This window comes from Channa argus, chromosome 21 (assembly GCF_033026475.1).
Source record: "Channa argus isolate prfri chromosome 21, Channa argus male v1.0, whole genome shotgun sequence".
Classification (NCBI taxonomy): Eukaryota; Metazoa; Chordata; class Actinopteri; order Anabantiformes; family Channidae; genus Channa; species Channa argus.
In genome coordinates, this window is record NC_090217.1 from 15,131,721 (window position 1) to 15,144,417 (window position 12,697).

General features: G+C 39.7%; 1 protein-coding gene across 3 annotated transcripts in view; it reads right to left on the minus strand.

The window, feature by feature from the left end:
* Nucleotides 1–131: 131 nt before the first annotated feature.
* Nucleotides 132–12,697, minus strand: part of ptprz1b (protein tyrosine phosphatase receptor type Z1b) — a 47,086-nt gene continuing 34,520 nt past the window's right edge. For 2 of the 3 annotated variants that reach the window (XM_067490283.1, XM_067490280.1), the window contains 19 exons: nt 12,306–12,524; nt 8,728–8,872; nt 8,550–8,641; nt 8,354–8,439; nt 7,387–7,407; nt 6,579–6,675; nt 6,411–6,493; nt 5,949–6,083; nt 5,559–5,690; nt 5,286–5,443; nt 5,062–5,197; nt 4,821–4,967; nt 4,587–4,680; nt 3,983–4,056; nt 3,741–3,869; nt 3,491–3,643; nt 3,238–3,380; nt 2,999–3,134; nt 132–2,774 (listed from right to left, as the gene is read on the minus strand). In XM_067490283.1, coding sequence (XP_067346384.1) covers nt 2,631–2,774; nt 2,999–3,134; nt 3,238–3,380; nt 3,491–3,643; nt 3,741–3,869; nt 3,983–4,056; nt 4,587–4,680; nt 4,821–4,967; nt 5,062–5,197; nt 5,286–5,443; nt 5,559–5,690; nt 5,949–6,083; nt 6,411–6,493; nt 6,579–6,675; nt 7,387–7,407; nt 8,354–8,439; nt 8,550–8,641; nt 8,728–8,872; nt 12,306–12,524 — 2,324 coding nt within the window. In that variant the 3' untranslated portion in view covers nt 132–2,630. The remainder of the gene's footprint in view (nt 2,775–2,998; nt 3,135–3,237; nt 3,381–3,490; nt 3,644–3,740; nt 3,870–3,982; nt 4,057–4,586; nt 4,681–4,820; nt 4,968–5,061; nt 5,198–5,285; nt 5,444–5,558; nt 5,691–5,948; nt 6,084–6,410; nt 6,494–6,578; nt 6,676–7,386; nt 7,408–8,353; nt 8,440–8,549; nt 8,642–8,727; nt 8,873–12,305; nt 12,525–12,697) is intronic. The other variant, XM_067490281.1, reaches the window with a different exon arrangement.

The following is a 12,697-nucleotide window of genomic DNA, read 5'->3' on the forward strand; positions in this document are numbered from 1 at the left end:
TGAGACACGTCTCACATGAAACAAGAGGAGTTTTCAGCCTACTGTAAATCAAACGAGGGGGGGGATTACTTCTTCTGCTTTCACTGAGAAATCCACACCTACATCAAAGAAGACACAAGTTTTTGTCACAGTCATGGTTTGAAATAAATCTTTAATCTTGTCACTTCAGCCTGTTGCAATATATGAACTGCACCAGTTTGTAGATTGATATAAACGTGTAGACAATAAGCTGCTACTGTAATCATAAAGAGAAATACCATTCCATTAAATCTATAAACATAATATTTGCAGGTTAAAATTATCAAATAGATTTCCCACAGTTATATATGTGTAAATGACTAAAACTTTGTATAGTAAAATAGAAAATATATAGAGATACAGTATAAACATACAGTAATTTGGCCTTTTGATGTATGCAGGGATATTTACACACAGAGTTTTGACGTGGCAGTTTAAATGGTAGGTTTGAATCACTCTGGCATTTGTCTTATTCTGCAGCTCCTGTTGTGCTACACAGAAACAGCAGACATGGATGCAAAACAGATAGACACCGACTGAAAGAGATTCGGAGGTTGATTAATCGTGTCTGACATAACAAATCAACAATAAGAAAACAGCCATTGCAAATGGCAAAGAGATGCTGGGAGAAGTGCAGGCTGAAAAGGCACAGCTCCCAGCCTTTGAATTCCATTCTCACTCTGTGGCACGGAGGTTTACAGGAATTGAAAATCTCCCAAAAATATATTTCACTGCTTTGTCTCATCTGAACACTGATTGAATGCAACAATATCTCCGAGACTAATGATCCATTGACTCTCTTTCAATTGATTAAATTCACCTACACGCCTGGATTGAGAGGTTGTGGTATTATGAAAATGGGTTACCATTGGAATCCATTATTATACTTTCAAACTGAGCCCATCTGCCCCCCCCACCCCTTTTTTCCCCCCACATCCACCTACAGAAAGTGTTTAACACAGACATTTTGAATAGAATATCACTTTAAATTCCAGATTAAATCTTTTAAATATCTAAGTCTGACTTTTTTTTCTCCTTTCCAACTTTTAAACACAAAATGAAAATGGCCAATGCAGCAGTGATGCTCTTCAAGAAAATAGTTAAAAATCCCACATCGTTTTTGCATATTAGTCACACAGCTGTTTTGAAACAGGTTTAAAGTACAATAACACCAGTTACTAAAGGCACCGAAGTACCAGAAATCAGACAGTCAAGCAGTCATAAACAAAGAAATTAAATAGTTAGAGATTTTTGTTATTTAAAAACATGTTTTATAAGTAAATGTAAATATGTAAATAAGTTTGCATTCTGCTGGTTAATATGCAATGCAAAAAATATGTTGAAACAAAGATAGGGGCTAATCAAATTTGTAATTTGTTGCACAATTTAAATTTTTGGCATTTTTTTAATCTATATTTTCAAGAATCTTGGTTTAATGTGTTTTCCAAATTAAATTTCTTATATTAGTTTTTTTAGAAGCATTCAAGCGTAGAAAACAATAGCAAAATAATTAAAAATGAGTAAATGAGACAGACCAGAAGTAAAAGAAACAGACAGAAGTCAGGAATTAAAATCTTGAAAAAAATAGACTCCTCTCGTCTATAAGAAAAATTATTTCTAATGAAAAAAATCATTTTGACCTCAATATGTCAATTTATTCTATGTAATTGTTTAGTCTTGTCTGGCTTTTCTCAGAAAGTATTGAAGCTCCAGGCTCCATTCTGAGAAGCAAGACATAGTTTGTAGGTTTTTGCTAGAAAGGCAGTAAAGTTCTTTTTTGTTATGATTTTTTTTTTTTATATATATAATGAAGTTTTTTTAAAAGGCCTTTAAGTTGTAGCTAATTCCTTTTTCGAGAAGATTTACTAATTATTTACTAATACTTTGGAAATCAGGTAGTCATAATACCATTGGCACAGAGTCTGGAGTTCTTCATAAGATGTTGATAAATGGATTGCGGTCTGGGTCATATGTAGCCCTTTTTCCATGAAAGAACTGGTCATATGCTTGGTTAGTCGGATGTTTTGACAGCCTGGATATCCAAAAGTTGATGTTATTAATGGCCTAGAAGTTGTCTGTCTATACAGCATTAATAAATGTATTAGTTACTTTATGAACCCATTACAAAGGGTAACTTATTACATAATGCTATATTTCTCTCTTTTACAACTACATTTCATTACATAGCCTTTTGGACACTAACGTCAGACCACCAGAGCTGTGTGTCTTGGGATGATTTAGCGCTATCTGTTAGCTCTGTCTGCTGTCCATGCTAACACTGACAGTATAATAGTTGTTAATGACAAACAGAACCCAAATTTGTCATAAAGGAAGTTCTTAGCTGGCCAGAACATTCTGGGTGTATCCAGAATGTCAAGCAATACTGACTTTAAAGCTCCAGGTAGCAGATCTCTTATTTTAAAATGTGGGGGCTTTTAGTCAGTTTTTAGAACTATGAATCACACACTTTCAGCACATGTCAGGCACAGCCTCAGTCCCCACACCCCCCAGCCTCTAGTGTATGTGTGTGTGTTGTTGTGTAATGCCTTCTCTGTGTAAGCCATGTTTGTGTGTTTAATTTGTGAGTGTTTGTGTATTTGTGTACGTCATGTCTACATGAGTGATTCCAGGCTCTCTGCTATGTTGGTTTGTCCCAGTGGAACCGATCCATTGGTTTCTGGACTCTGCAGGGCTCTCTGGTCCTCCTGGCTGCTCACCAGACTAAGAACGCCTCGGTACAGATATTGAAACTGCTCCTATGGGGACAAAACACAGCTTCACTGGTGCACCTGCAATATTCCGCAGCCAAAATAATCCTGATCTTTTATCACCTGCTATTTCCTAAACCTGACATCTGAAGCAGCATTACAGACCTCATTGCTATTGTAACACTCCTGTAGTAAAAATGTGTGTCATGTACTATATACTGTACCGAGTACTCTGTTTAACATGAAATGTGTGTGTATGTTCCAGCACTTACTATGTCATTAAATACCCCGGGCCTCATAAGGTTGGTCATCCGTGCCACCTGGTAGATGTCTACTGCTCCCTCCTCTTCTAGTTGACTGGACAGCGTGGTGAGGGCACAGAAGAGCCCTGATGTAGCACCTCCCAAACTATACACACATAGACACACACTGTCAGATACAGCAAACCATAGTGGTCATGGTAGTTGATGGTTGTCCCATAGTAGAGAGAGCTAGTCGGTTTTGGACTTACGGATCATGTACAACTACAGGTCCACCTGTGTGTCTGCTGTGCTCTCTGACTATGTTGACCAGATCAAAACTGTTCCTGATGGGACTGTCTGGGTTTGGCCAGCAGGAGGTGCTGTACTGACGAACCCCCAACACATAATTGTTCTAGGAGGATACAGAGAAAAACAGAACGAAGGGGACTCGCTGTAAGAGATAATAATTCTCTAGAAATGGTCTTTAACCGTTACTGTAAATTATTTTTAGGTGTGTGTTACCTGTGGAGACTCCAAAGTAAAGTCCTGAACCAAAAGTCTGTCATCATTGGACAGACCAGTATACTGCTCCTCTAAATGTGACACAATGAAACCTTCAAAGATCATTGGCTGGTCTTTATTGGGCCAGTAGACACAACCTTCCCCCTCTTCACTCTGACATAAACATGTCAACACAAAAGACTGTGTTATATACAGTAATTTGGACGTTATATAGAACACGCACGTGTGTGTGTGTGTGCATGTGTCGGACCTGGCAGTGTGTGTCCGGCAGGCGCACAACAGTGTGAATATTCAGTTCCCAAATCATTCTCCAGAAATCTGCCACTGTGCTACTTAAAGGAGTCTGGGTCACTATGAACTCTTTACAGTGGTGATGTCCCTGTGAAAACACAAGCAGCCTTAAACTCTCATCAAATATTTATTTATTTATTTTTGATTTATTTTGAATTAAATGCAAGAAAGGCGATCTTTACAAAATGGAAGTCATCTTACCATGACATAGGAGGCGTTAATGTAGCCGGTGGAGTTGGTTTCTGAAGCTGTTAGACAAACTCTGGATCTCTCCACTACAGAAAAACACAGCGTAGTAGTTAATAGTAGCAATAAAACACCTGAAAATACAGTGTCCTATGTTCCAGTTTACCGATGACTTAAAAGTGTAATTAAGTGTAAGTTTGTCAGAAATGTGATCTAAAAGAAAAATAAGGTAACAAATTGTAATACACAATTCTACAATTACTATCTTGTGCTTAGAAAACTCTTTGAAGGTCACTTAAAGCATTTTTAGGTTTTATGTAGCTATAGTACAGTAGAATATTCCATGGCCTGTTTTTGTCCAGTGGGGTCATTTGACAAAATAAGAATTTATTAAGTTATATACACAAAATAAAATTGATATCGGCTCTAATAACAAATGTCATATCAGAAGAAGTAATAAAACATGACCCACCATATTGAGCATATTGTCTATATGAATATTCATATGATAGACCTACAATTTTGGAAATGTTAGCAAACCTAATGGTAAACAGTAGTTCTGAGTTTTAATTGGCAGGGTCCTTCTGCTTTTCCCAGTTAGTAAAAGGACCTTGCTTACCGGGCATCAATGCTCTGGCTCTATTCATTTCAGCGTTGCCATCCTTCAGAGCAGTGCTGTAGTCTGCATGCTTTGCCTGACGCTGACTGATCAACTGAAACACAACAAAAAAAAAAAAAAAAAGGCAGATTCGCTGTGTAAAGGTAAATTAGAAGAATATGGATAAACATAAAAGGCCAAATCATCATGTTTAATTTACAAGTATATACAAGGTGGGAATAAAAGCTGCTATACCTTAAACTGTTTGTCCATGCGGGTCCTGCCTGACGCTCCAGGGGTCAGAAGATCAGACACGTAGGTGTGGAGAAGGTCAGAGGTAACAGTGGTGTCCCGGCTTAAGATGGCCTCTACCAGAACATCATGGATGAACACATACTGCTCCTACAAGAGGAAGACAGTGTTTTCAGTCAATGAGAGTTGGCGGAATGGAAAACGATGTGTAAAAGTGTATTTATCTTTGTGTGAGGTCACTTACCTCTGTCTGAACCAGAAAGTTCCTCTGAGTCCGGACATGCTTTAGGAAACCAAAAACATTCACTGTCCCCTGGTCCTGGACCTGCTGCAGCATGCTGTCTATCACTATGTAGGCTCCTGTCCTTCCTACACCAGCACTAAGACACACAATCGAACATGTAGGAATGTAGGAATGTATAATACCAACCTCGACCCCACACACACAGATTTGCACACGCAGTCTACCTGCAGTGAACCAGGACAGGTCCCATCTCCTGTGTCCGGGCCCGGGAAGATGCTCTGATGAAGGACAGGACAGGTAGAGTGTACTCTGGGACGCCCATGTCTGGCCATTGGGTGTAATGGTAGTGAAGGACTGTGTGTTCAAGTTTCTTCTGAGACACCTGGTGAATCCATAGAATGTAATAGCATCTGTCAATGTGTAAACGCCAGTTTGTGCATAGTGTATTACTGTGTTTTACTGCAGCTGTTTGATGACATTTGCGTTTCGTGATGTACCTTATTTGTCGTATCTCTGACAGTGAACATCCGCAGTGTGTAGTAAGCGAGGATCTTGCTGCTTTTCAGGGTCACCTGGTAAGGCCCGTATTCCTCCTGGCCTTCCTCTGGCCAGTACTGGTCACATTTTGTCTGTAGCAGGATGGAGACGAATATGAAGCATATTTGTCCTTGTAAATATTTGGTCTCTTTTCAGCAAAAAATTGTAGGGAGCACTGTATCTGACATGAAAAAATTAAAATAAAATACCTCTACATGTCATCAGGTAAAGTAATAATAACACTAAATTTGCTAGATGTGTGAGACCCGGCAATTTGAGAAATCTGATGAAAATTTCCAAATAACTGTCTTGAAAATGGTGTTTGAGGCTGTAGCAGAGTGACCTCTTACCCGTCCTTTCTCCTTGAGGTTGGTGATCATGACTATAACCCCAACGTTCTGCTGCCAAATCATCCTCCAGAAGTCCTCCCTGCTCGCTCTGAGAGGCCCCTGAGCTGCGATGTAAGCCCTTGTTCGCTCATAGCCCTGCAAAGAAAACTGCTATTAGGTAAAATAAAAAACAGATAGTGGTAATGATGTGTGAATGAATGCATATTGTAATGAATGTATATTGTCCCTACACCACAGAGCAAAAGATCCCAAGCCAAACTCTTCAGCTCAGAGGTCCCACGATGGTAGAATGAACTACCAAACTTCGCAGGCGGAGTAACCTTCCTTCCAATATGTAAAAAACATCTCTCCTACCTTGCACTTGCATCTTGTGAAGCAGAAACATTTGTTCTCATAGTGCTTGTAGTCACTTTGGATACAAGCATCTAAATGTAAATGTAAAGACAAAAAAGGCGTCCTTACATCGACAAAATTAGCATTGATGTAGTCGCCACATTTCCCATCTCTGTCCAAACTGTTGGAGAGCTTCACTCTGCTGTGGTCATCTGAGAGAGGGAAAACGCAAATCAGCATTGTTGGGTTTTCACAATGAAATGTTAATGGCAATGACCATTTGGAATAGTGACGTACAAGCCAGTATGTTGATGTATCGGTTCTTGCTTTTGTTGTCGGGGTGATTGGAGCTTTCAGCAGTGATGCCCATGTCCACTGTACATGCCTGAACCTCCTGAAACACAACACAATGTACATTGCAGCACACATACGAATCAGGCTAAATGTTCAGAGAAAGCTAAACATGATAATTATAAAAATTAACAGGTTGGAGCCACTGCATTGAAAAACAAATGCGTTTGTTTTTTATCTGGAAAAGTAGACGTGCTGGTTTGCATTACTGCAGCTGGCAGTGCTGTCATAATCAGATTGTAGTAGTATCTATGATGAAAATATAACAAAGAAATAATTATTAATTAATTAATTTAATAATAATTAGTATGAGATCAGTTGTGCTTAAGGACATAGGTAATGGCCAATATTATGGTTATACTGTAATAGTCCCTGATTCGTCCACTCATGTCAGCTTCATATACTGGAGAACCTGATACACTGTGTGGAAGACTGATGCTACTGTGTGTGAATCCAGTTTTAAAGTTTTTACAATAGCTGTGAGGGAGAACGTTGACTATAAATGGAAAGACACGTAACATTTAAGCCACTTTATTATGCAACAACAGCGTTGCAAAAAATTATTACCAGATCAGATGCAAAAATTAAGATTTAATTTTTCATTTAATTATTACATTTCAGGATGAACTCGTATCAACAGAGGGTAGAAACAGACCCATTTCATTTTAGAACAACCACAATTTTTTCCTGAGTTGTAGACAAAAGAGCAGAAAACGACAGCTCTGCAAGTGAAGAGGGGTGGTAGGTGTCTTACCTCATAGGATTCTTTGACAGTCTAATGAAGGGTAGTGAGGATGCAGAAAGCACGACGGTGATGGTGAAGATGGTGACAGGGGAGTGGACAGGAGGGGGACAAGATGACAGACAGACAAGGAGTCAGTGCAGGTACAGAAACATGAGGTTCAGATACACACAGAGAGGTGGCACTAAGCGTGAAATATTCCCACCTGAGCTCTGCATGTGTATTAGCCTTCTGCTAATGTCTTATACCGTGAAATGTTGATTGTGCAAAAACCTAAAAGGCTCATGTGTATCTCCAAATCTGTGACCTGCTCATTTGCTCCACCAATTCGGCCTCATTTTTCTCAGTGAGGATTTAGGCTTCAGAAACATGTAGGTTTGTTGTGCAGCTATAGAAAACATCGCTATAGAAGTATGCTTCACTTATTTCTATCAGGATGTTCATGCTGTAAAACAGAGGTGACTAATGCCATGCAGATATCCCTACCATTGAAACGGATCCATCTCAAACATGAAACAAACCAATATTTTGATATTAAATACCTTATCCAAGCACAGCTAAGTCTTTTACCAGTCTGACAGGTTGATATGTAGTTTCCAACAGCCCATGTTTGGCAAACCTGCCTTTTAAATCTTAAGTTCTCTCTGATGTGTTTGTGTATCTGATACCCAAGTAGCAATGCTATGGTTAGTACCCCCTTTTACTATACAGCTGATTAAACATGTTGGACATGTACACGAAGTTACAACAACATCGTGCCAAACGATTTTCCTGAAGCACATGATGTTAAGAGAGATGTGGACGAGCATTAAGGAGCTATGACGAATGAGGTTCCGAATACTTAAACGCATGAACCACAGGTAATTGGTCCTAATGTGCTAGATAAAGCTTTGTGATTCAAAATGTTATGTTTATGTTGCTCTTGTGAAGGAAGGCCACAGATCTTTTCCTAGAGTGAAATGATAAAAATGCCACGCACCTCAAACTCCTTGGAGAATGTGCTGGTGGTGTGGAGCTCCATGACGTGCTTCACAAACTGCTTCACTTTCATCGGTTCATGACCATCTGTACCAAAAGAGTCAACATTTCAATGCACACACCTCAGCTCGGCAGCATTTGATATCACAGTGATAATCTTCTCACTCGGTTCTCAATGTTAATGTGTGTGTTTATACCCGTGGCCAGTATCAGGGGTGTAGATGGAACAGATATGACTTTAGGTGATGCACTGTCGTCTGGGTAGAAATGAGAGGCCTGGAAGCAGTTTCTGCAACACAAATCAGAATATAAAGTAACTACTCAGGGGAATTTGATGCTGACAGATACTAATTGCGTGTGCTTATGTATATGTACCTCCAGTAGATGAGTATGCCCACCAGGACTAGCAGACAGAGGATGGTGAGAGTGGAGACCACGGCCAGAGGAACAACTGTCCTCTTCTCCCTCTCTCCGCCTCCAACCAGCCCCACTCTAGACTCATGGCTGCTGTTGCTGTCCTCTGAGAGAGGGGAGAGATAAAAATACGATGATCGAGATGTAGTTGGTTGAAAACAAAGATAAAGAAACAGAGTGTGTGAGGAGAGTCAGAGACACAGAGAGAAAGAGAGAGAGATTTGCAGCAGCGATGAAGAAAATGATTAAAGAGATATAGAAAAATAAATATTAGCCGGGCCTGAAAAAATATTACAAACATGTTAAGAAAAAAGAAAAATTGAATTTAATAATACTGATGCAATTTAGCTTTCCTCAATCTTTAGTGTCTAATGCGTCACTGGCATATTAAACGTGTATTAACAGCTGCATAACAAGCTATAAATGGAACACTTTTATCATCTTTTAAATTTTATGTGACAATTGAGTTCCTAAACTATAGTTCACAGCCGTTGATTTGGTGAAAGTAAGTTCAACATTCACTCTGATTTTAGCTCCGACTTTGCCATCTCTTTATGGAAATCTCTCTCTTTCTCTCTCTTTAAATATAAAACTCTCCACTGTGTTCAACCACCTAATTTTTTATTGTTAAATTTAACATTTGTTATTTATGAAACTAATATAAATACAATTTCCATTGAAATTGGCCTTTTTTCATTGAAAACAACTGGAAATGACACTGATGACAGCTGTAAAGCAAAACAGTGAACTTTGGGCCATAAATACAAATGAAGAAGCTGAAAGACACTAAAATAATTCTATGAGCTGCAGAGTCCGGTAAAATGACATTGTGGGTTTAAAAATGACTCTGTTCACATAACACTAATCATTTTATTTCAATTTTAGTCTCTTTTCACAATAAAACACTTGGTTGTTGCACACTGAAATGTGTTGGGTGTTTCGACAAGAAATAACACAATTTGTTAGAATAAATATAAATGTTAAACTGAAAAAATAAGTGTGCCGAGCCCTTTATTTGTCACAAAAAGGCAGAGCTGAGAAAAAAAGTTGGACAATATATAATATTTACCTTCTTTCTGCTCATCTGTAACCTTGTTGGCATCTGTCAGTCTCAGCACAGGGACAACATGCTCCAAGACAGGACTTGGAGGATCAAACAACAACCCATCGACACTTGAAAACCGCTGCAAACTCTGTCCAATTACAGCTACATCACTTTCCTCTTTACCACCTCCTTCGGCGTGCGCCCCCGTTATGGTACCCTCAACAACTGGTACGTCAAGGCCTTTGTTTTGATCATGTTCATCGTGTCTATCTTCACCATCACTGCTTTTTCCTTCATTGCTGCCTAACAGCAGGAGACCTACTTTAGATGTATCCCGACTGGCAGACAACCGGAGACCATCTTGCCTTCCAGTTATAACTTCTTTGCTACCTTTGCCATCGCTTGCTGTTTCAGCTACGTCTTTGATATTTTCTTTATCGTCACTGACTTTCTTTTCCTGTCCTTTACCGTCTACCCCTCTATCTCCACTTCCCTCTCCAGAACCACTGATGTCCCCAGGCCAGTTAAAACCTCTTAAATTGGTCTCAATTTCAGCCTCAGTCCTAGTCTCAGTGTACATTATGTTTCCTATTACAGTTTCATCTTCAGTTTCTCTCTCTTCTTCTTTCAGCATGTCACAGCCTGCTGTGTTGTTGAGCTGTTGGACATCGTCATCTGCTTCTCCGTCAACTTTGCTCACTGTCTGATTTCCAGTGTCTTGTGCGCTTCTCTTTTCTTCTTTGTCACCACTTAACTCACTTTCATTCTCCTCCGTCCAGTTCTCTACCTCCATTTCCAACTCTTTTCTGCCACCTCCTGTGCTCCTTTGACCATCCCTATCATTATCTACTTCGGTGCTCATCACAAACGCAGTTGATTTACTCTTTGTAGCATCAGTTAAAGCTGGAAAAGTCAAAAAAAGGTAAGTGCTGATTGTAGTGACAATGTCAGAGTCCTGATTCAGCCTGTTGCTGTGAAGGCTAAAGCCTGAACCACTGTCTTCAGTTAAGCTGTCTGACAAATCTAAACCTTTAGATTCAAAGAAAGATGTGGCTGAACTGGTTTCAGTAAAACCTGTCCTGGCTTCCTTGACATCGTTTGGATGTAGTGAGATGTTCTGACCATCTTGAATCGTACCATCACTCTGAGCACGAGGTGTATTTAATTCACCAGTGTTTGTTTTCGATACTTCGATTGTACTCGAGTCATAATAAGGCAGCAGAGAAAGGGAGTATGCAGCACTTAAGTGATCTTTAGAAACTGAAGGGGTAGAGTTCTGATGGAGTTCTGAATCCATTTGTAGCTGGACAATTAAGTGCTCTTCAGTTGTCTTGTCATCATTATGAAACACAACGCCGCTCCTTTTAGCTTCAGGCAGGTCAGGAGAAGGACGAAAATGGCTGATGAATTCATTAAAGGGGTTGACAGATGGAGTATTAAAACTCAAAAAATCTCCTTCAACAGATACTGCAGCCTTTGCAGGGTTAATCACTCTTATGGGATTGTTAGGTGAGTTTGTTGAGTCAGAGGACTCAAACGTGGACGTTGGTTTATTTGCTGAAAGAAAGGCCCAAGTGGTCAAATGGTCAAGTCTGGAAAAAACTGCATTACGAGGAAACTACAGCATTGAAGTGATTCCTTTCAAAAAGTGTGTTCTTGCATCAGAAAAGATGTAAGAACTGAACTCTCCACATATGGTGGACAGCTTGACTTAAGGACAGAAATTAAGACAGAATCAAATGTCTACAAGCAAAAGCTTTCTGCCATACGCAAAATGCAAAGAAAAAGAGAATATATGTTGTGCTTTGGATTGAATAGATGCCTGATTTATGGCATCCTGGTAAAGATGAAAAAAAGGGAAACCTTCAAATTGAAGGGAAGTCTGCCTTCCTTAAGAAGAAGAAGAGGAAGAAGAAAAACACACCAACAGAGTGCACCATTGAGCCAAACAAAGGAATGCAGACCCAGGGGGACATAAACAGCTCCCAGAAGTAGATGCTGCTAATCACCAAGCTTGAGGGGATTCAAGAAGATTAAACTAAAGCAAGAAAAATTTGACCTCATGTGGAGCAGCAACATGCTAAAAGAATCTTTTATGAACTAGTTCAAAGAGTAAGGAAGCGGTTGATCATCACTATAATCATCATAAACACCACATTATTGTTTTCGAGCATCATCATTATCACCATTAGCCACCATTACCACCATTATCAACATCATACCCCAACAACACATACCACCATGATCACAGAGCATAGCAGTGATTACTGCAGCATAACCACAGTGGGCCATTAGAAGAGAAAGACGACCAACCACCATAATTAAGTTCACCTCTCTACCCACCACCAGATAATATGTACAGTATTTCTACCAATCTGCAATCTTGTAAGTCCCAGGTATTTTTAGACACTGGTAACCATAACTGGAAGTTACATGATTGTAAACAGTATGTGATCTACGTCTGGACAAAGAGTTCTTGGTTGTTTTTCCTTACCGTTGAACATGGGCTGGGTTGTGTGCATCAGCACCCTGAGGAGAGAAGAGGTGGTGAATGTTTTGTAGACTGAATCGGTGAGGCTGTTGCTGGCAGTTGCCATTCTTTCCGTGATCCAGAGAGAGGAAGGGTTCGAGGAAACTGAAGTCGTGGTTTCTGGTAGAGGTTTTTTTACAGGGACGTCACTGGACAGACGGGAATCTTTATCCATTTTACTAGCTGAGGGACAAAATGGACACAAAGAAGTCATGATGCAATCCTACCTGATATAATGTGACATGATCTGAGATGCTATGATGTAATCTAATGTGTGGTGATGTTAAAACATATCACATCATGAGCACGGTAATGGTGGAGCACGGTCTTCCCTGAGCTAAAGAGCAGAGTACATC